Below are 22,165 nucleotides of genomic sequence, written 5' to 3' on the forward strand. Positions count from 1 at the left end.
CCCCCCCCCCCAGGCCTCTCGCACGCCCAGGACGGTCCAGCAGTCCCGATCGTCCTGCAGCGACGTCTCACATGACTTTGCACTGGTCTCTGGGGGCGGATCTGCTCCCGTCTCCCATCAGTCCGTCCAGACTGAGACCCTGGAACGCTCCGAAGAAGGAGTCGTCCTTGGCCGCGGCCGGCCTCCCGGAGCGGGCGGCCTGCTGCGCGCGGAGGAGAGGGCGGAGATGCGTTCAGTCACTTCCCGACAGACCCGGAATCTCACCCGTTTGACGGTGCTCCTCTCACCCGCGGGAGGCAGTGGTGGCTCCTGAAGTGAGTCTTCCTCACCGACCTCTCGGCGTGCTTCTTGGCCAGGACGGCCCGCTGCCGTTTCCTTTGAGCAAACACCAAAGAAGCGAACATTAGGGACGGAACGCGGATCGGAACGAAGCGGGTTTCGCGTTGAGCTCGGTCGTCATTAACGAACTACCGTTCTCTCTTCAGCTCCTCCTGGTACAGCCTCATCCAGGAGTCCGGAACCTTCTGGCTGCTGCAGGGAAGGCTTCTCCTCCTGCTAACGCTCCTCCTGCGGGTGAAGCTGCTCCTGCGGGCGGCCTGGCTCCTCTTGGCGGTGGTCTTTTTACCCATCACGCAGCTGGTGAGCTGCTTCAGGGGGGCCCCCAGCTGGGTGAGAGAATCCATCACCGGTGTCGGGGTGCCGTCGGCCCGATTCGCACCAGAAACGCGGCTTTTATCTGGAGAGACGGAGTAAAAAATGACATTTCTATCGACAGCTGAACATTATTACGCTTAAAGCTTCAACGGATCCAGAACCTGCCTTCAGAATCAGCCTCCACAGATCCAGTCGGTGCTGCTGCAGCCACGCGTGATCCGTCGTCTTATGAGGATTTAGCCACGCCGGTCTTCAAGCAGGATGAGCAGAACACGCAAGAGTTCATCCCATTAGCAGATCAACACGCTAAGAGGCGCGTTGGCGCGCGCTCCCGGTCCAGCAGGGAACACGTGAACTCCCGCTTCACCGAATCCTTCCCGGTTTAACGGAAAAACACCGGAAAGCCCGTCCTCGAAATTTGACCTTTAAAAAAATGTGAAATGGTTGTGAAGCCGTTTCTATGCTGGGCGACGGGGGAGCCTGCGTTTCCACCGGAAGCATCACCCGAGGTTTGACGTTCCGGTGGAAATAGTCCTGTGAAGGTGTAGAAACAGAACAGGTGGAGCGTCCGACGCAGACGGAGAGGAATCCTTCTCTCCATTCACCGATCCATCCGGTCTTTGAACTCTGAGATCCAAACCTATACGTGCACAGAGATGGTGAATAAAGAGGTCCCGTTGCATCAGAGAGTCCTCTCCTCCTATCTTTGTCCCACGGCCGCTTCTATTTTCAGCTCCTGGCAGGACATCGGCTTCTTCATTCGGGAGATCAGCGAGGAGACGGAAGGAACCGCTGAAGGAGGTTAATGAAGCGGGAGGACAGATGGAGGATGAGATCAGCGGCGGGTTCACCATCGCACACGCCACAAAGGAAGTGGGTGGAGGACGCAGGAACGGCCTCCGCTCAACCGGAACGCGTAGATTCAGAGGCGTGTCCGCGTTTCGGCTTCAGAAACGGGGAGAGCCTTTCAAAACGAAACGGAACCACGAAGCCTTCTGCAAGGAGGACCCAACTTTAATTCTACACAATCATACATATGTACAATTTTATACGCTTTTCACATGATACAAAAACAAACGAAACGGGTCATACACAGGTGGGGCGGAGACGGCGGCCTATTGACCTCAAATAAATACTGCCAGCGTGAGGGGGGGGGGCGTGTCTCGCTGCCGCCGACCTGGAAGCACAGACCAGGAAAGAGACGATGTAAACAAGTTTATTGCTGAACTAAGAGACGACGGAGTAACCGGCGAGTAAAAGACGGAGACGAACGAGTCGCCTGCCAGCCCCCCCCCCCCCCCCTCCACACACACACACAGAAAGAAACCATCACAAAAGTAACAAACACCATCAATAAGACAAAGAGTGCAGTGTCCATTCCCTTCATCATCTCCTCGGCGTCCGGAGACGCGGCACGAATGTCCGAGACCGGGAAACGGTTTAGAACGTAAAAAAACAAACAAACATGCAAAAGCGAAGCAAAGAGAGAGAGAACGTTTCCATATCTGAGCCGAGGGATCGTCCAATCGAACGCGCCGGGTTTAAAATCTGGAGGGTCGGCAGGTCGAATCGCTCGTCTGTCCCGTCCTTCGTCGTGAGACTCGGAAGACGTGTCCTGTTCCAAACGGAGACGACGGATGGACGGAACCTCTGAAGTCAGGAAGACGCCAGCTGCATAGAGCGCTACTCCTGAGGCAGAACCCCCCCGCCCCCCCCACCTTTCCTCCGGTCCCCGTGGGTCGCTTCGGTCTCCGGTGGACGCCCGCGGTGCAGGACCGGGAGTTGGACGCCCCGAGCCCAAGCATCAACGATCGACCTGCTCCGTCTCTAAAAGGGGGCGGGGCAGCCCCTGCGAGGCCCGTGCGTCACCGGCTGATGTCTCGGTTGACCTCCCAGCTCTTGCCGGCCGCCGCCTCAAAGAACGGGTGCTTGAGCGAGTCGGTCAGCGCCAGCCTCTTGGCGGGCTCGTACTCCAGCATGCCTTCGATCAGGTCAAACAGCTGGTGGTGCTCCTCCGCCTCCGACAGGAGGTACCGCTGAGGGAGAGGGAGGAGCAGGAGGTGAGAGGAGAAACAGGGAGGAGGCGCCCTGGCCCCGCCCCCCCCCTTACCCGTAAGGGTTTGCAGTTTTCCCTGACGTACTTCCCGGCCGACGAGCTCTCGTCCCAATCCAGGCGGCCGCGGTAGAAATACTTCTGCTTCCTGGGAGAGAGAGAGAGAGAGAGCGTTCAGCGGCGAGGGCGACGCCCCCTTCAGCACGTTTGACCGTTTCCGTTTCCTCACCTCGTCTTGCGGATCATCCGGGACGGCACCGGCCCGAGGATTCGCTCCATCATCGCCAAATGTTCCCTGTTGTCGTGGGTCTGAGGGAGAAACCGGCGAGACGGCGGTTACTCGCCGCGGTGAATCAGGAACCGGGTCAAAGGTCGATTAAAGCCCGTCCCACTACACCTGGAACAAGGTGAAGCCCAGGTAGTACTCGAACAGGATGCAGCCGATGCTCCACACGTCACAAGGATGACTCCAGCCCAGCTCTGGGGGACAAACACGCCACCGGGTGAGTCGGCCGCCCCGCCCCGCGCCGCGCTAACGCTTCGCCACCGGCGGGGATCCTCACCTAGGATGACCTCGGGGGCGCGGTAGTGCCGCGTGGACACGATGGTGCTGTGGTGCTCGTGGTCAAACGTGGCGCTGCCGAAGTCCACCACGCGCACCGCCGTGCTCTTCACCGTGCGCTCCTCTCGCTTCTGCGGGAGAGAGAAGCCCAACGTCTGGCGGCTGAGAGACTTTAGACCCCTCCCCCCACCCGACGGCGCCCCCACCTTCTCCACGTTGAAGGACACGGTGAAGTCCGAGCTGACGAACAGGATGTTCTCGGGCTTCAGGTCCGTGTGCGTCAGCTTGTTGTCGTGAAGAACTGCAGGAAGAGGAGGAGCCGTTAGCGTTAGCGAGCTCTGCTCCACAGCGCCCCCGTGTGGCCGCACGCTTTCGGGGACCGTTCAGAGGCTCAGTCCCAGCCCGGGAGGGAACGGAGGCTCACATTTGACGGCGAGGCAGAGCTGGTAGGCCACGTGTCGGACCTGGCCGATGGCGTACGGCAGGTAGCCGTTCTCCTTCAGGAAGTCGAAGGTGCTGAGCGCCAGCAGCTCGAAGGAGAGGCACATGTGGCCGTGGTAATCGAACCAGTCGTACATCTGAACACAGAGGCTGCAAGAGAGACGTCGGGCCGTGGCGCTCCGGCTCAGCTACAGCACACGCTTGTGTTTTATTTGGGGGGGGGGGGGGGGGTGCTTCATGCTCTGGTTTAGTTACAGAACTCACAACTTGGTGTCGGGGTCTTTTTCGTTGATCTTCTCCAGGACATTGATCTCCAGCCGAGCTGCTTCCTTGTACTTTTCTACGTTCTTGATGATTTTCAGAGCAACATGGACCCCCCCCCTGTGAAACACAAGAGCGTACGACACCCCCCCCCAGATTAGACGCAACACAGCAGTGGTCTCCAGTCGCACACGGCCGAGCTACGATCGACGCCGCCGACGCACCTGCGGTGGTCGATGCACTCCATCACCCTCCCGAAGGTGCCTTCCCCCAGCGTGCTGACGATCTCGTCTGCAACGCAGCAGCACAAACAGAAGACGAGAGGGGGGGGGGGGGCGAGCGGGGGCAGAGAGAAGACGAGCGTTAGACACGCGGGTTCAAGCAGGAACACGTCACGTCAGGCGGGTCGCTTCTAGCGCCCACCCCCTCCAATCCGTTACAAGTCGTCTACGATAACTAGGGGGGGGGGGGCACAGGTAAAGTGCTCCCTTCCTTTGGTGATCACGTTGCAGCCAAATAATAAAAGGCCCCCCAAGCTTTCTTAATGTGCCCCTTTGCCCGGAAGGACACAAACAAGGCCCGGCCAACAAAGGGTTAAAGGTCGCTCTAGATTTACTGTGGTAAACGTGAAGCGACGTCCGCGTTAGAGGCCTTCTGGAATGAAAGGGAATCCGTCTAAGGCCTCGTAACGGGAATAAGATCGCTAACATTACAAAATGTACCGTTTAAATCTGAAACGCAACACAGAGAGAGAGAGAGAGAGAGAGAGCGAGAGAGAGAGGAAGGAAAACAACAAGCTGCAAATGGGACGCTACGTTTAGGAAGGCGGTGTAACCAGGGAAACAAAGAAAATCCTAGAACAAATAGGAAGTATCTAAAATATCAAATATCCAACGTGCAATCCACCCCGCTAGAGCGAAGAGCGTTCTAGCATCATCATCATCATCATCATCATCACCGTCATCGTCATCAGGGTGCATGAATACTCATATGAAGGGTTACGATAGAGTAGTGGCAGTGAGTACATCTCTCTTGCAGGACGTCCCCACTCCGACAGATCAGGTGCCCTTCCTCGTCGTCCCTCACACTCATTGCCCGCGTCCGGCTGTTGCTCCGCTGTTTTCACACCCAAACCGCCATCAGCAGGTCACGACACGACCGGAGGAAACGGGGGGGGTTCAGGGGCAGCCGCAGCCGTGGTGTCAGGCGGCACAGGTAGACGAGGAGGGAGGAGGAGGAGGATGGAGGTGGGTTTCGTGGTCAAGGGGCGAATCACGCATGACACCACGTGAAGGAAATATATAACGATAGGGATATAGTGCAAGTCAAAGATCACATGATGTGCTGCCCCCCCCCCCCCCTCTACCTTTAAACCACAGCTGCTAACAAACAAGGAAGCAACCGGCACATCCATTCATCAACGCAAAAACCACGTAAACATGATTAAAACCTAGCTCAGATTAAACATGACTAAAACCTTTATTTTGTATTTGTTGTTTCGTTTTGTTTGTTTTTCTTTTAATAAAGTAAAAAAAAAAAAACTATCCCTTTGACTTCTCAGATTTAACACGATTAAAACCTAACCATTCCTCAAAATTAATTCTACCTATAAAACCTCTGCTCACTTCGATTGAAGCTACTTCTTACAGTGTGGTTTTACATGAGCCACACAAAACAGCATTTTTTTAAACTCTAAGACATTTTAAATGCCAATAAACACTCAGCATTCATTTTAAATCTAAATCTCCAAGGGTGTTTGGTAGAACATTTTCACTTTTTTCAGCCTGCCTGCACTAGAATAATTCAAACAAACAGCTACTACAGGATTTGGGCCTTTTTCCATAGAGGTGACAACATTTGAAGGAAATTGTACGAAGCGTTGAGACACAGAATTAGACGTGCGGTTCGGCGCTGTGGTGGGTGTGTATTTACAGAGGAAAAAGAATTAGTGCTTGATCATTGAGTTACTACAAAAACGTATTTGGATAAAAATGAAAATGCTCTGCCAAAAAGAACATTGAAATGTAAGCATAAACCCACTTTGAAAGCAAAAATAGAGCAAAGCACTTCTGACGAAACACAAACAAATCAAAGATTGTGCTACTTACCCATTCCAGGAGCTGTGAGGAAGAAATGGTTAGAAACAGAGAGAGACAGAGCTGAGAGGAGGGAACAGATGGGAGGAGAAAGGTGGAGCGTGAAAGCAGTCTCAGCCGTGGCTGTACTCACCGAGGACGACGGGCTATAGGACCTGGTTCTACGCCGCCTGCGTTTGTGCTTACGCCTGCTGCCTTTCCGCCGGTACGACTCCTCCCGCTCCCGCTCGCGCTCCCGCTCGCGGCCCCGCCGGTAGTCGTACATGTTCGGGGAGAAGTCGCGTGGGTAGTAGCTTTCGGCTGCTCCGTGAGGATCCCTTTCTCTGTCTTGGTCCCGGCTCTGCTCCAGGCGTCTGTATCCGTCGCAGTATCTTCGGTCAAACGGCCGGTGCTCGGCAGAGCGATTGTCAAAGCTTCGACTGCGTCGGAGAAAAGAGGCGCCCGTTACAGGCCCCGTATTCTACCCTTTTACCACAAGTTAACGCAGTTCCCAGACACAGCAAACAGATGCTGCAGGACAGCGTCCCTCTCTTCAGTCTCAAGCAGCTCGGTCAGAAAACGAAAACAAAACTAAGTTCATATGAATGCATGCATGTGCGGCGTGCGCACGCACCTTGTGCACGTTTTCGTACTGTGACGTCACAGTGAGAGAGATTTCTTCCAGAAGCGTTTCTGTACTTGACTACAGAATTACAAAAACGTACCTCCTGGATCGGACATAGCTCTCTTCCGGTCTATGTCCCCGCCCCCTTCTGTCTCTGTCGCTGCTGGAGGAGAAAGTCGGCGATCTTCTGTGCCGGTGGCGCCGCCCTCGGTCTCTGTCTCGGTCTCTGTCTCTGTCTCGGTACCGGTCTTGGTAGCTGCTTGGACTGTCTCTGTCCGAAGACGGGCGCCGTCTGGTGTGAGGCATCTAGTGAACCCGGAACAGAAGGACAAATCAGACGTCACTCAGAATTCACAGCAGAAAGCTGACTGCTTTCTGCCAGATTGTAAATCACTCGTGGGGGTCAGAAGGTGAAACACTTGTAGGATAAATATTTAAGATCAACCTGCTCACACGCTGATTTAAAAAGCGTTGGCGAGATTTGACAAATAGGCAGAACAACCACAATCACGATGAAGCATAAAAACAGCTAACAGTTAATACCCAGACAACAATAATATCGACTAATAATAACTCCATGCGACGAGTGAAGGAAACAATTACGCTAACGTTAAAGCACCGGAGCCGTTGAGTTCTCACCGCTCTCCTACGACTGTCGCTGTTAAGACGTTACAATTCTGTAAAGTTAATGTGAAAAAAATTGCTTTTTTGCATCATAACTCAACGCGTTTGTCGTTTTCAAACTCACAACGCACATTAAAGTCTAAAATAAACTCCACCTAGTGAACTAACTGACCAACGAGAGCCCTACAGGGTGCTAGCATAACCCGCTAGCGACACTGGCTAATGTAAATAAATTGGCCGCCATCTTAGCTTAGCGTCGATCGTCCGCTAGCTAAACAGTTTGGCTAACAGTCGCAACTAACTCGGGGAGTTCGGTATGGCCCAGACGACACCGCGTATCCGTCCGTTACCGTCTTAGCAGCGAGGCCGGTCCGTTTGTCCCACAAGAAATCCGTAATGGCGTTCCAGTTTTTCTCTTTTATACGGCCCGATGTTAAAGGCTCAGTTCCGAGCTAGCGGCTAGCTGTGGTTCAGACTGATGGCGCTAACCCCTCCCTCCAGCCAGCATGTACTTCCGGCCCGAAAGAGCAGCGTCGACGGAGCGCGGAGCGCAGAACCGTAACCCGGAACAGAGCTAATAATAGACCAGAGTTTAAGTCATTGATCTGAAGTATGATCGATAAAAAGAAGAAGTTTTGTCTCACTTTTTTTTAAACGATTTTAAGGAATATTTTCGATCTTTTTATTCAATCTTTATTTAATTGTAAGATACATTTCGTATGTAATTCCTTTTACTATACGATTCTATTTTATTACTCGGATAAAATGGAAACAAAATAATTCACGTTAAAAAAAATTATAATTAAAGTAATTTTCATTCCTTTTAAAAGGTAGAAACATTTCATTCGTGTTTGGTCCTGTTCATTCTACTTTGTAGTCAGCCAAGATTAAATACAACGCACTAAAAATACTCATATCCCCTACAGTGCCTTTTATAATGTAGAAAAATAACTGTTTTAAAACCAGGAAAAGGAAGTAATACTCATCAGTTAACTGCATCTGTAAGACAAAGTGAAATAATTTAAATCAGAATGACTCTGGCACAATAGACATGTAAAAATTACGTTTCGAGAATCATCGCTGAACAGTAAACCTTTGTCTGAGATTTATGCAATGACAAGATGAACCCGATTACCTCGTAACCGTAGAAACAGAGTAGAAATAACCAAAACAAAATTTACCGGTAAATAGCAAAAGGCACCATTTAAGTATCAGCTGTGTAAACAACATTTTATAAAGAAACCAAGAACAATCTAGAGCCTTTTGATGATGATCCAGATCACCATGGGGACGGTGCAAATCTAATCATGAGCGGAATGAGCTGCTCGGCTTTTCTAGTTGCAATTTGGTTTAATTAGCAAATTAAATTAAAACATTATTCATTCTTTTTTTTTTGTGTAATCTTTTATACTCCTTTATTTCTATGGTCATTAAAGTCAGTTAAATTCAAAAACACTTTATTTATTCCCGAGGGGCAATTAAAGGCAAAGAGCCAACAGAGAACAAGCTGAGAACAATAGAACATCAAACAATTAAGCATACAGAGTTTCATAGTCCAAAAAATCAAACTTGGACATTTGAAAAACAGCGGATATTCGTTTACGTGGACGTCTGAACCCACGAGCTGATGGGAGCCACCCGAACACCGAGTGGAGTGCGTGGGAGGGGGTCACGTAGGACTCTGAGCCGCTGTCAGACCATTTTGGAACAAACGCTGCTGTTGCTGAGCAACCGTGTGCGGTCCTGCAGATGAACTGAATTAAGCCACAAGATGACCGAGAACGTCGTCACTCAGCTGATGACGTCTTCTGGAGTCAGAGTCTCCCACTTTCAGCGTTTTAGAACACGTCTTCAAAAGGACTCCTTAACGTAGTGTTTTTAAAAGATTGTTATTGATGTGGAGTTTTTTTCACATCTCTCAGTGCGGAACACAAAGAGTGCAACTCCAACTCGCACTCTTTGTAAACAAATCCTCGCCAACCTGCAATTTACACGAGACATTCTTATTCTCAACGAGACCAAACAGAAATATTTAAAGATAAGGTATTGCTCAGGTTTCTGTTACGAGGGATGAGCCGTAGGTGTTAGAAAAAATTCTTAATGCGAATGCTCCGTCTCAGTCAGTCCTGCTCTTCCGCTTTAGTCACATTCAAATATCTTTGCATGTGTTCGAGTCGCATGGAGCCTCGATGGATCCACTCCTTGTGTTGATCCTCCTGCACCATTAAAGTAAAAAAAAAAAAGATCTCAGGACTCGAACCGGAAGAAACCGGGAGACACTCGAACAGCTTGGAGTTTTACACGTTACCGACCTGGAAGACGACCTCCATCAGGCTGCAGTCGACGACCTCCACGTCGCACTTCTGCTGGACTCCATTTACGTCCAAGTTAAGATCGTCTCCGGGAGAGAAATGGGTCAAATGTGGGTACGGCCAGTCCCTCATGTATTTCTTCATGAACGTCTTGTGAAGGCCGTCCGGAAGGTCTTCCAGAGAATCCTCAACTATTGAAGGAAACACACGGAGTTACTCGGACGGAAACTTTTCCACTACATCTTGCTTTGGTTGTGGGAAAAGAACAGCTGAGCTTACAGGGTCTGCAGACCAGGTGAAGCGCAGGTAAACCCAGATAGTGCGGCTTGTGATCGTCCAGAAAGACCAAGAACCTGGAAAATAAAACGGGGGGAAATCCTGATGTTCAATATACCTTTCCGTGACCCCCCCCCCCCCCCCCCCCCACACACACACACACACACACACAGGCAGATCCGAGTCAGACAAACATTGACCAATGTGGAGGAACACTCCAGTCAACGCCATAATTTCGTGGTTGTGACTATATTTCTAAATAAGTGTGATTGGCTGAATCTTATTTCTTATTATATGACAATAATCCATCAAAGAAAATGTTAATGGGAAACGTACGCACGGCGTGTCGCGTCATGATTGGTCTACTGAGTCATGTGGGCCTGTTTTACGGAAAGGTCAACTGCTGCTGAGGTAAACACTCGCTCCGACGCAGACCTTAAACGGTTCTTTCGGCTCGGGAGCTCTGCCAAAATCCCCGGCTGGAAGATGGCGGAATCCTGACAGGTGACGACCACGCGGGCGCCGACATACAGCTGTTCCAGCGAGGGCGTGGAGACAAAGGCGATGTGGTGGCCAGACACGAGGCTTCGTCCAGATTCTTGAAAGTCGACTTTATACTTGACCCGTCCGTCTTCTGCCAAGGACAAAAGGTCATCCAATTCATCTGTGTGCTGCTTTCCTCTTTTTTTTTTTGCTTCATTATATCCGGGGATCGGGTCGTCGAGCCCCCGACAGCCAATCCGATTGCACGCGTCCCCTACGAGAACTTTTCTCCCCTCACCCTGTTCTCTATGAGGCGGCACATCAATCGGTGCTTCAGTAAAACGCGACGGATTAAAGAAGCCTTTCATCAAAGAGTGTTTTAATTTGTTTTTTTTACCTTTTGTTATTATCTCCAAGATCTTCCCCCGTTGCCATCGGTGGGTCTTCCTCTTCGCCAGGACATTCATGTCCACATGGAGCTCCTGTTCTGGCAGGTCGGGACGGGTGCTTCTCGTCTCTTCAGAGCAAGAGGAACACGTGTGACGGTTTTATTACCGGGGTTTGTTGAGACGCAGTGAAAACACAAAATCTACAAAATTAGGATATTAATGACTTGTGGGAATTTCAAAGCAGATCAATAGCATCTTTAGAACGCGTCAGATCAGCTGTGATCAATCCAGATGAAGGTTCTCACCATCGTAGGCGTTTCTTCTCGCTGCTGCCGTCCTTTCCTCCTTGCTCGCTATTTTCAGTTTTCCATTTCCTCCATTGATTGTTTGACACAGAAAAATCAAAAATCACTCTTTGATTCATTTTATTGAACATTTGACGATCAACATTGTAGTTTGAAATAAAAGTGTGAAACATTGTTCGCTCTTGAGAGAGCTACACCTTTATATCAATCTTTAGTTTACACAACCCAGGAGACGGCAGCTGCTGCAGAATGAACCATCGTTCGGAACTATTGATTTATTTTTGTTCTTAAATGCTTATTATTATTATTTATGATCAGACCTGCTGCGACGAATCCAGATGAAGGTTCTTACCATCGTCGGCGTTTCTTCTCGCTGCTGCTGCCGTTTCCTCCTTGCTCGCTACTTTGAGTTTTCCATTTCCTCCATTGATTGTTTGACACAGAGAAATCAAAAATCACTTTTTGATTCATTTTAATGAACATTTGTACCAAATGAAAGATTAAAGTATTTTCCTTCATCAGGAAAAGAAAGCGTGTTCCTACCATTTTTCGTTCCGGAGTCATTGGCTGTTGAAGAGAGTCAGATTTTAATGTCGGGGTTGGCGGTGAATGTTTGGGTTTTAAATAAAAACCCATCTTTAGACGTTAATGGCACTGAAAGAGTTAAAAACGAAGCGAGCGCACAGTTGGGATATAATTTAGAGCGTTCCACTTTTCGATGTGTGCTTGCTGCAAAAGTGGAAAATGCAAGGAACAAACATAAAGCTAAGCAGGGTGAAATTCTTCTTTACATGTACTCTATGTACTATGTGAACAGATATTTGTACTTCAATCCCAATAAAAATATGTCTTTTTTAATAAAAGTGTAAAACATTGTTCGCTCTTGCGAGAGCGACACTTTTAGATCAATCTTCGACCCAGGAGGCGACAGCTGCTGCAGAATGAACCACCGTTTGGTCATTGACAGACTCAGTCATCGTTTAATCTATAAATTAAAATACTAGCAGAACTATTGATTGATTTGTGTTCTTAAATGCTTATTATTATTATTTATGACCAGACCTACTGCGACAAATCCAGATGAAGGTTCTCACCATCGTCGGCGTTTCTTCTCGCTGCTGCTGCAGTTTCCTCCTTGCTCGCTACTTTCAGTTTTCCATTTCCTCCATTGATTGTTTGACAAAGAGAAATCAAAAATCACTCTTTGATCAATTTTAATATACATTTCACGAGCAACATTGTGGTTTGAAATCAAAGTGTAAAACATTGTTCGCTCTTGAGAGAGCAAAACTTTTCGATCGATCTTTAGTTTACACAACCCAGGAGACGGCAGCTGCTGCAGAATGAACCACCGTTTGGTTATTGACAGACTCAGTCATCGTTTAATCTATAAATTAAGATACTAGCAGACGGTTGTGGTGATTTAAACGGAGGCCCTTACCATCGGAGGGGTTTCTACTCGCTGCCGCTGCTCTCGTTGCTTCACTCTTGCCTGCTTTTCTGAATTTTCCTTTTTTCCGTTTATAGTATGACAACGAGAAATCCGAATCGCTGGAGTCTCCGTCCGGCTGCCACTGCATTTCAGAGCCGCCGCTGCCGCCGGGGGATTCGTCTTCACCGGAGGACTGCGGCGGCGTGGGTGGGCGGGGCGCGCTGACCTTATGGTCCGGGAGTCTGGTCAACACCACCACTGCTTCTTTGATTTCACAGAGAGCGTCAGAAACATTCTTCAGTTCGGTCCTGATGCTGGGAGATCCATTTGAGGAGATCGACCCACTCGGGGAATCAGACATATCTTCTGTAAAGAAGAAAAAATAAAAAATAAAATTCTGGCTTGAATCAAATTAAAACAAATATAACACTAGAGCTCCAATTAAGAATTAATCTGGAATAATTTTGTTCACTGATTAAACGTTCGAGACACTTTTCAAGAGTTTAACGATGAAAGGTGTGTATTATAAAATAAATGCATTTATTATTTAGATAAATTAGACCAACCGAACATCACGCATCATTTTGTGCTCCTTAGACCAATGCCTTTTAGAATTAAAACTCCTACCGGTATGCGACACTTTTATATTTTTAAAGAGATTCAGAGTCATTTTCCCAAGACGCCTGCGTGACGTTTCCAACGTTTTACTAAACATTTGACAGCAACAATCAGCTCAGTTTTTTCGACTGACGTCTGGCGGCATTCGTGGCTGCAGAGCCGGGACGTCCAGCCTTGATGCGAGCGAACCGATGCAAGGATGCAGGCGAATCCCCTGCGAAAGGTAGACACAGAAACAAAGCTGCAGCTTCCAGCAAACTGAAAGGAGCCAGGCGCCGGCGCCGACCCAGAGACTCAACGTTCCCGCGGATTCTCTCCGTCTGGCGGCTTTACCTCCTTCAGTAACACCCGAGTCCGTTTCTCCGTACTCCCACCCCAGCAGAGCGTACTGCTTCTTCACGACGGCTTCACAGGAGAACACGGACCTGAAACGGGCCAGCAGCAAGCGTCACTTCCAGAACCACGTGGAGCTCGACAGAACACGGGGAGGGGGGGGGGGGGGGGGGCACTCACTCGCAGAGCCTCTGGAGGAGCGCCGCCTGCTTCTGCCTCCTCTCCAGCAGGGACTGGAACAGCCGGTACTTCTCCTGCACGTTTAGAACCCGGTCGTGATTCCTGACTTTCTCTCTGATCCACTTCTGGAGCTCCTCTCTGGTCGTCTCCATCTCGTCTGCCTCCATCGCCGCAACACACAACGCGTGGAATCCTGAATGGACGAGGGAACAAATTATCTCTCCCTCTCTCTCTCACACACACACACACACACACACACACACACACACCTACTATATCAGTTCTATTTTTACTCGTATTCTTTGTACTCTCTTACAGACTGACTGCATGTTACTCTGTACGACCTTTTGAAGCTTCACATGAAAGACCTAAATAAGCCTTCTGTTTGGAAGACAAACCCCAGTTTCCCGCCGGACATTGATCTTTACGTTAATCGATACATTTATACAAACATTTCAGGTAGCCTTACTCTGATTTCTCCTTCAACCAATCAACACATAAAGTTGCGCATAAAGTACAACAAATGCTACTCAGTACTACATCAACGAACCCGAAGCTGCTACTTCACATCTTGCCCAGATGTAACGTGTTTACGTCACTACGGTTGTTCTTTATTGGGCGTGCCAAGTTATATATACGTAAAATAATAATAAAGTATTGTAGAATAGAGGACAAATACCTCAAACGATGCCGAACTTCGGTTTCTATGTGCTCCTCCCAAGCCGCTTTTCGTCTTCTTCGTTTAACTCTGCTGCAAGTTGTCCGAGGCTCGTTGATGCCCCCTGTGGCCACACGAACGAGCTGCAACTGTCTGCGGAGTTGTCCGAGGCTCGCTGCTGCCCCCTGTGGCCACATGACCGAGCTGCAACTGTCCGCGGAGTTGGTTTGTTTGTTTTTCTGTCTGTCAGCAACATCACTCAAAAAGCTACACACGGATCTTGATTACATTTTAAGGAAATGTTGGGAATGTTACCAGGAACCGATGATTACATTTTGGCGGTGATCCAGAAGAGATCCCTGGATTATGGATCAGTTTGAAATGTTTGTTAACATTGCAGTCAATGGCGCTTCAAGATCTGTTCCTCAATATCTCGGTTGATTATCGACCGATGTTTATAGAATTTGACAGTCCTGTAAGGTGCGGACTGCTATAGCTTCTCCTTCCTGTATAACGTAAAAAAACATTAGATCTCAAAAGATGGCCGCCCACTATGAGCCCTAGGTTCCGTCCAAGGTTTCTGTCTGATAAACCGAAGTTTTTCCTCGCCTCCGTCTCCAAACCGCTTGCTCTTGTGGGTCAAGCTGGGTTCTGTCTTTCCCTGCTACACCTGTGAAGTGCCTTGAGGTAACTTTCCGCTGTGATCTGGTGCTACGGAAATACAATTGAACTGAATGTAATTTTTCCCAAAGATTTTTATTGTCAATTTTTTTTCTCATCTCTGTGTAGCGTACAAAGAGTGTGATACTTGCACTCTACATTCCCTGATGAAAACATGCTTCAATTAAAACAAAGAATGATACATTTTTAATCAACAGAGTGCCTTTTCATCTCTGTCAGATTACTAGAATAGAACAGGAGAGAAAGTCAATTCATGATAGCAATTAAAAGCTCACGAAAAAAAAAGCATCTACACATGAATGTTGTGTAAAACATTATTAAACTTTAAATGAATAAACCGAAGTGGGGGCAGATGCCTGATTGGTTGTTGTCAGATTTCGCTCCCGTCACTAACAGCATCTGTGAAATTCCTCTTCCCCCAGGTTTTGCAGAACAGATCAGGGTTAAATAACTTCCGACAAACAAATCCTCGCCAACCTGCAATTTACACGAGACATTCTTATTCTCAACGAGGCCAAACAGAAATATTTAAAGATAAGGTATTGCTCAGGTTTCTGTTACGAGGGATGAGCCGTAGGTGTTAGAAAAAATTCTTAATGCGAATGCTCCGTTTCAGTCAGTCCTGCTCTTCCGCTTTAGTCACATTCAAATATCTTTGCATGTGTTCGAGTCGCATGGAGCCTCGATGGATCCACTCCTTGTGTTGATTCTCCTGCACCATTAAAGTAAAAAAAAAAAAGATCTCAGGACTCGAACCGGAAGAAACCGGGAGACACTCGAACAGCTTGGAGTTTTACACGTTACCGACCTGGAAGACGACCTCCATCAGGCTGCAGTCGACGACCTCCACGTCGCACTTCTGCTGGACTCCATTTACGTCCACGTTAAGATCGTCTCCGGGAGAGTAATGGGTCAAATGTGGGTACGGCCAGTCCCTCATGTATTTCTTCATGAACGTCTTGTGAAGGCCGTCCGGAAGGTCTTCCAGAGAATCCTCAACTGTTGAAGGAAACACACGGAGTTACTCGGACGGAAACTTTTCCACTATATCTTGCTTTGGTTGTGGAAAAAGAACAGCTGAGCTTACAGGGTCTGCAGACCAGGTGAAGCGCAGGTAAACCCAGATAGTGCGGCTTGTGATCATCCAGAAAGACCAAGAACCTGGAAAATAAAACGGGGGAAAAATCCTGATTCTTCCATTTCTAACAAAAGAAATCCTGATGGTCAACTGCTGCTGAGGCAAACACTCGCTCCGACGCAGACCTTAAACGGTTCTTTCGGCTGGGGAGCTCTGCCAAAATGCCGGGCTGCAACATGGCGGAATCCTGACAGGTGACGACCACGCGGGCGCCGACATACAGCTGTTCCAGCGTGGGCGTGGAGACAAAGGCGATGTGGTGGCCAGACACGAGGCTTCGTCCAGATTCTTGAAAGTCGACTTTATACTTGACCCGTCCGTCTTCTTCTAAACGACAGAAATGTCAAAGAATTCTGGTCTGAATTTTTCATGTTATTTTCTCGCTTCGTCATGGTTTGAAATAAAAGTGTAAAACATGTTCGCTCTGGAGAGAGCTACGCTTCTAGATAAAACGTTACACAAATCAGAATGACAGACAGCTGCTGCAAAATTAACCATCGTTTGGTTTTTTGACAGACTCAGTAATCATTTTATCTATAAATTAGTATAATAACAGGATTATTTATTTAATAATCAGAAGAGCTAAACTAGTTGATCAGACATGGAGAACAAATCAATGGAACTTTTCTCCCCTCACGCTGTTCTTTATGAGGCGGAACATCAATCGGTGCTTCAGCAAACCTCGACAGGTTAAAGAAGCCTTTCATTTTTTTACCTCTTGTTATTATCTCCAAGATCTTCCCCCGTTGCCATCGGTGGGTCTTCTTCTTCGCCAGGACATTCATGTCCACATGGAGCTCCTGTTCTGGCAGGTCGGGACGGGTGCTTCTCGTGTCTTCAGAGCAACAGGAACACATTCGACAATCATTTGTTGAGACGCAGTGAAAACACAAAATCTACCAAATTAAGATATTAATGAATTTCAAAGTAGATTAGCAACATCTTTAGAAAGTGCTTCACATTATTATCAGATCTGCTGTGATTAATCCAGTATTTAAATGAAGGTTCTTACCATCGTAGGTGCTTCTATTCGCTACTGCTGCTGCTCTCGTTGGCTCGCTCCTACCGGCTCTTCTGAGTTTTCCTTTTTCTCTTCTATTGTTTGAAACGGAGAAATCCGAATCGCTGGAGTCGCCGTCTGGTTTCCACTGCATCTCAGAGTCGGTGCTGCTGAGGGATTCGTCTTCACTGTCGAACTGCGGCGGCGTGGGTGGGCGGAGCGCGCTGACCTTATAGTCCGGGAGTCTGGTCAACACCACCACTGCTTCTTTGATTTCACAGAGAGAGTCAGAACCATTCTTCAGTTCGGTCCTGATGCTGGGAGATCCATTTGAGGAGATCGACCCACTCGGGGAATCAGACATATCTTCTGTAAAGAAGAAAAGATAAAAAATAAAATTCTGGCTTGAATCAAATTAAAACAAATATAACACTAGAGCTCCAATTAAGAATTAATCTGGAATAATTGTGTTCACTGATTAAACAGTCAAGACGCTTTTCAAGAGTTTAACGATGAAAGGTGTGTATTATAAAATAAATGCATTTATTGTGTTTACAATTTAGATAAATTCAACCAACCATGCATTTGCTCAATTTTGATATTTGTCATATTGATCGCATTTACTTGCTATTTTTAAAGAGATGCTGTGTAATTTTCGCACCGAGACAGAGTGCCGTAAACATTGAACAGCAACGTCATAATTAGCTCAGCTGTCATGTAAGGACGCACGGAAACCGTTAGCTAGAATTAATCACGCACGTTTCAGCCGCGTTAGAGCTAAACTTGAAAGCTGTCTGCCATTTACTGCACTAAGTTTACCTGTTATTGTTTTCCTGGCGGTTTTAAGGGCACAATCCATGCTGCGTCGTAGCTGAAGCTAGCTAGCAGGAAGCGATGCTACTTGATTGCTAGCTTACCGAATATACGAAAGGTTGAGAGAGCAGGGACTCGAACTTATCTTTTTTTTTTTTTCACGACAGTGTGAACGCTAAGCTAAACAACGTGCGATTTTGTCCGATACGTTGGCGTATTTTTAAATAACAAAAACAGCGTCCTCCATTTTAGACTTGTTCCCTTGTCCCCCGCTGATCCTTCTTGTTTGATGGCGGATGTAAAAATTAGCAACTTGACGCGTTACCGCCGCCAACTGGTGGGGAAAGACATTACACCAATGTAAAATTAAAAGTAAATGTGAAAATATTTATTGGCATAAACACAGAAAGACTTTATGAATTCAACGGAGTGCTTGCACATTGTCTACTGGTTATGTTTGACTATATATTCCTTATCAGGAAAAGTCCTCTTATATTATATATACCGGATTGTTGTACTTACATATATAATCTTCCATTTTTGCAAAACAAACAGACTGACGCTCCGCACTTGACTTTCTCTTGATTTTTTTCACTAGCATATTACCCACAATGCTTTTTGTCTGGAATACTTGACAAACGAGCTCACACACGCCCCCTTCAGTGAGGCAGAGGTACTGGCTGCCTCCGCTACTGCTTTGCTTTTTCAATGTGGCGTTTTGCCAGATCAGCAAGACTAATATGTTATAATACACATATGTAAACTAAATTACCTAGAAAGACTATGGAATGTGAGGACGTATATTAAAAGTGTGTACAAACATTACATTGGGGTCATACTGAGAGATCAATTGCATGTGCTCAATGTGAGTAAAAATAAAATGAGAAGCTCAACCCAGTTTGTTAATATTTAATGTTTATCTTGAAATTAACATGAATCTATTTACCTATGAAAAGAAAGTACTCATTCGGAGTTTGTACAATGGATTTGTCTTAATCGTATTCAATTTAAGCAACCCAAGGAGAGATACTTTCTGTAGCAGTGTTTAGATTAGCTGCTGGCCCAGCTGTTTTTGTGCGTGTCACCAGCATACTCTTAAATAGCTACTAATAAAGCTAATAAAGGGGACCAGAAACCGATCCTTGAGGAACCCCATGCATACTCCATGCTGCTGGGCTGTGGATAATTTACTTTAACTCATTATTGTTCAGAAGAAGTGGCCTGTGTGTTATGCCCCTTCAAAATAAAATGACAAAATGTACATTACAGAAGTGAGCGCATATCTTCTCTTTTAATGCTACTGGAGGCGTTCTCTCGTCCTCGCTCAGGTGATCTGCTCCTCTTGGTAGCTGGAGGTAGAGATGGAGCCGTAAGGGTCCACTACAGTTTGGGCACAGCGCACCACAGTCACCAGCAGGAAGAAACACAGGAGGAAGAGGAAGAAGAGAGCGAAGCCCAAATCCACATCCACCTCAGACTGCGGTGCGGCGGGAGAAGCCTGGTCCATGAGGGCGGTGGTGACGGATGATCCCGCCTATCGGTCGAGTTCAGCACCAGCACTTCAGGAGTTATACAGCAGTCCGGTCACGTGCTCTTTAGATGCTGATGATGCATTGATTTATGGATAAATCAGAAGATAAAATATTTCTATATCAGAAGGCTGTAATTCTTTTCCCATCGTAGATTAAGTTTCAGATTATTCTCTCAGAGACATTTCATGGTTTGTCCTGTTAAGAACGGGATTGCCATCCCATCGTTCATTTTGTGTTTCTGTGCTACAAACAGTCCAAAGATGAAAGATGTATTTCTGAGTCTTACGCTACAAATATCAACCGAGCCATTTTCAACCCAGCTAAATGCCGAGTGCCCCAGTTTTTGCGTATTTCTCCTGACTTTCCAAGCCACACAGAATATTCTTTCCTATGACTCTGCAAAAACTGAACCTACCAAATGAAAGATTAAAGCCCCTTCTTTCATCAGGAAAATGAAGTGTGTTCCTACCATTCTTCCTTCTGGAGTTATTGGCCGTTGAAGAGAGACAGATTTCTAACAGCATCCAAACCGCTGGAGAGATTTCACAGAGAGATCTTCTTCAGGTACCAAAGTCTTCACCGTCCTCCTCCCCGCACGAGAAGAATGAGAAGCTCCCAGATGAGCTTCGAAACTAACTCGCCTGTAACATGTCCAAGCATACCCCCCCCCCCGCCCAGTGTGTAAAGCCTTTATTAATACTTAAGCAGGAATTGAATAGCCGAGTCTACAAAGTTCACAAGCGAATCAAACACCCCTCAGCCTTTGTTCTCCTGTCAGAAGAACCTCCACCGGAGCCGACACCAGTTTAGCTCTACACCTCGATCAACCCCGCCTCCTGAGGCAGCGACTCCTTACACAAGGCTGAAAAGGCAAACCGCAGAGGGGGGGAGGAGGAAACCCAAGGTGGGAAGTAGCGATAGCAGGAGGAAGAATGGGAGGGAAACCCAAACTGGAGAAACTGGAGACGCATTAGGAATTAGACTGTGGAGCCGGATGGAAGCCGACCCCGCCACTTTAAAATGGAGGTTGTTGCAGCGAGGCTGCCACGTGAGGTAAAATGAGCCTATTCCATACGCAATTAGCGAGAAGGCCTTTCATGCTGCATGCGGAATCCTGCAGGGGAAAGTGGTGACTGACGGGAGAGAAACGAGCCCACGGCGATCGGATCAGAACCTCCAACCGCTCCGATAATCATGACATCGCACGTCCAGCGTCCGATACTGCGACGTGCCCATGGTGCCTCCGGGTCGCGTCCACACCAGCGTCCACACGAGCACCGCCAGCAGCCGACGGCGCTCCTGCCAGGATGGATCGGATCCATTTTTTACTTTCATTGTTGAAGGTCAAGATTTGCTGCTCTTCCGTTTTAATGTCGTCATTATTCTGAGGATCAAGAAATGTACTTTTGTAAATCGGTGACATCGTCTTCTCGGTTGAATAATTCTTTTTGAAAGCGGATCCGATTCCATCTCATCCACAAAGTCGATGGGAAAGATGAACATTCCCGCCGCGTGTGAGAACCGATTGATGCGAGACTTGAAAGAAGAAAGGAGTGACGGACACAGAACAGGAATCCAAATGCAGCTTTATCATCGTTACGATTTTACATCTCAGTAATGCACGAGCAGAAATTAAAATCTCAGCGTAGAAGCGAAGCCCCCGAGGAGGAGCCGCCGATGAATCATCCGAAAGAAACGACAACACACTGCTGGATGTGTGTGTGTGTGCGTGCGCGTGTGTGTGTGCGTGGACACACAGACGGCAGAAGTCGCCACTCGTCGTTCAACTAACACTTGAAATGATGAAGGCACTTGTGAATGACAAGGTAGCACGAAATGTAAACCTCACTTTGGTGTTTCCTCCTCACGAGACAAGATCAACACCGCCGAAGAGGAAGACCCGGGGAGACGAAGAGCAAAAACATGAAAATAGATTCAAACCTCTCTCAGCCAAGAAGAAACCATGTTTGGATTCAGATCAAACGCAGACCTGCCAACCCTGAAAAGAACGTTCCAGCGGTACGACGGCGGCTGACGGACACACCTGGATGAAGGTGCGTCGGCGTCGCGTCTTTTCGAGTGTTCCTTTAATGCAAAAGCAGATTTACATTTGGACTAGGCAGCTGTCCAACCCGACAACACGAGTCTCACGCCCGCGTCTAAAATATCTACACCTGGACGCACGATTCAACGCGCCCGCTTTCATAATTAACACCCCACCGTACGAGTTCATACACAACCTGCAACCCTGAAGTTAAGTGCATTAAATTATATAAAAATGTCATTCTGTAATTAAATGGACAGACACACCCGAATAATCCTATAAATAATCCTGTAAATGATCTATAGATGTAGATCTTCGTGAGCGACCTGAAGCTAACTCATGCAAACGTGGGCCAATCAGCTCCTTGCTACCTTTACGGATTTGGCTGCAGCGTGAAATAATGCAACACAATCTTTATCACTTAAATCGACAAGTTAGAAGACAGTTGAAGAAAAGGAGTGAAAAGCATCCGACGGACGCCGCAGGCCCGGACGGGCGGGGCGAGCTCGTGCGTGCGTAGCCGCTACGCAGAACGCGTCGAGGTTGGCAGGTCTGCCGTCGCTAAAGCTAGCTGGCAAATCCACTCGTAGTCAAGTCGAATCAATAGGAGTATCCATAAAGTGCATCTTTAGACGGGGAAAAACAAACGCTGCACGGAAAGGCCACCGACGATTCC

At 47.8% G+C, this 22,165-nt stretch overlaps 4 protein-coding genes across 8 annotated transcripts; all 4 read right to left on the reverse strand.

The window, feature by feature from the left end:
• Nucleotides 1-67: 67 nt before the first annotated feature.
• On the reverse strand, nt 68-715 carry si:ch211-81a5.8 (uncharacterized protein LOC560648 homolog). The gene is made up of 3 exons (XM_068747520.1): nt 472-715; nt 288-375; nt 68-202 (listed from the first exon to the last, which is right to left on the reverse strand). Exons 1-3 carry the CDS (start codon nt 681-683, stop codon nt 68-70), a joined length of 435 nt encoding a protein of 144 aa, XP_068603621.1. The 5' UTR covers nt 684-715.
• Nucleotides 716-1,660: 945 nt separating this feature from the next.
• Nucleotides 1,661-7,779, reverse strand: clk2a (CDC-like kinase 2a). Of its 4 annotated transcripts, XM_068747466.1 has the most exons (13): nt 7,646-7,779; nt 6,772-6,977; nt 6,201-6,486; nt 4,997-5,087; nt 4,196-4,262; nt 3,975-4,091; nt 3,694-3,860; nt 3,476-3,570; nt 3,271-3,400; nt 3,105-3,187; nt 2,937-3,016; nt 2,765-2,855; nt 1,661-2,690 (listed from the first exon to the last, which is right to left on the reverse strand). In XM_068747466.1, exons 2-13 carry the CDS (start codon nt 6,975-6,977, stop codon nt 2,520-2,522), a joined length of 1,584 nt encoding a protein of 527 aa, XP_068603567.1. In that variant the 5' UTR covers nt 7,646-7,779; the 3' UTR covers nt 1,661-2,519. The 4 variants fall into 4 exon arrangements, with proteins under 4 accessions (XP_068603567.1, XP_068603569.1, XP_068603568.1 ...); XM_068747468.1 differs by lacking the exons at nt 4,997-5,087; nt 7,646-7,779 and having other exon boundaries at nt 3,694-3,847; nt 6,772-6,879; XM_068747467.1 differs by lacking the exons at nt 4,997-5,087; nt 7,646-7,779 and having other exon boundaries at nt 3,694-3,898; nt 6,772-6,879.
• Nucleotides 7,780-8,625: 846 nt separating this feature from the next.
• LOC137903369 (histone-lysine N-methyltransferase SETDB1-B-like) lies at nt 8,626-12,640 on the reverse strand. Its single transcript, XM_068747521.1, has 10 exons — nt 12,502-12,640; nt 12,155-12,223; nt 11,604-11,627; nt 11,413-11,481; nt 11,061-11,129; nt 10,764-10,883; nt 10,319-10,517; nt 9,887-9,960; nt 9,608-9,798; nt 8,626-9,511 (listed from the first exon to the last, which is right to left on the reverse strand). Exons 1-10 carry the CDS (start codon nt 12,638-12,640, stop codon nt 9,416-9,418), a joined length of 1,050 nt encoding a protein of 349 aa, XP_068603622.1. The 3' UTR covers nt 8,626-9,415.
• Nucleotides 12,641-15,018: 2,378 nt separating this feature from the next.
• LOC137903254 (histone-lysine N-methyltransferase SETDB1-B-like) lies at nt 15,019-18,189 on the reverse strand. Of its 2 annotated transcripts, none has more exons than XM_068747399.1 (7): nt 18,018-18,189; nt 17,113-17,469; nt 16,816-16,935; nt 16,226-16,427; nt 16,050-16,123; nt 15,771-15,961; nt 15,019-15,674 (listed from the first exon to the last, which is right to left on the reverse strand). In XM_068747399.1, the coding sequence occupies exons 2-7, from the start codon at nt 17,462-17,464 to the stop codon at nt 15,579-15,581; spliced, it is 1,035 nt and encodes a 344-aa protein (XP_068603500.1). In that variant the 5' UTR covers nt 17,465-17,469; nt 18,018-18,189; the 3' UTR covers nt 15,019-15,578. The 2 variants fall into 2 exon arrangements, with proteins under 2 accessions (XP_068603500.1, XP_068603499.1); XM_068747398.1 differs by having other exon boundaries at nt 17,920-18,189.
• Between the last annotated feature and the right edge of the window lie 3,976 nt (nt 18,190-22,165).

The sequence above is a fragment of the Brachionichthys hirsutus genome, chromosome 13 (assembly GCF_040956055.1).
Source record: "Brachionichthys hirsutus isolate HB-005 chromosome 13, CSIRO-AGI_Bhir_v1, whole genome shotgun sequence".
Lineage (NCBI taxonomy): Eukaryota > Metazoa > Chordata > Actinopteri > Lophiiformes > Brachionichthyidae > Brachionichthys > Brachionichthys hirsutus.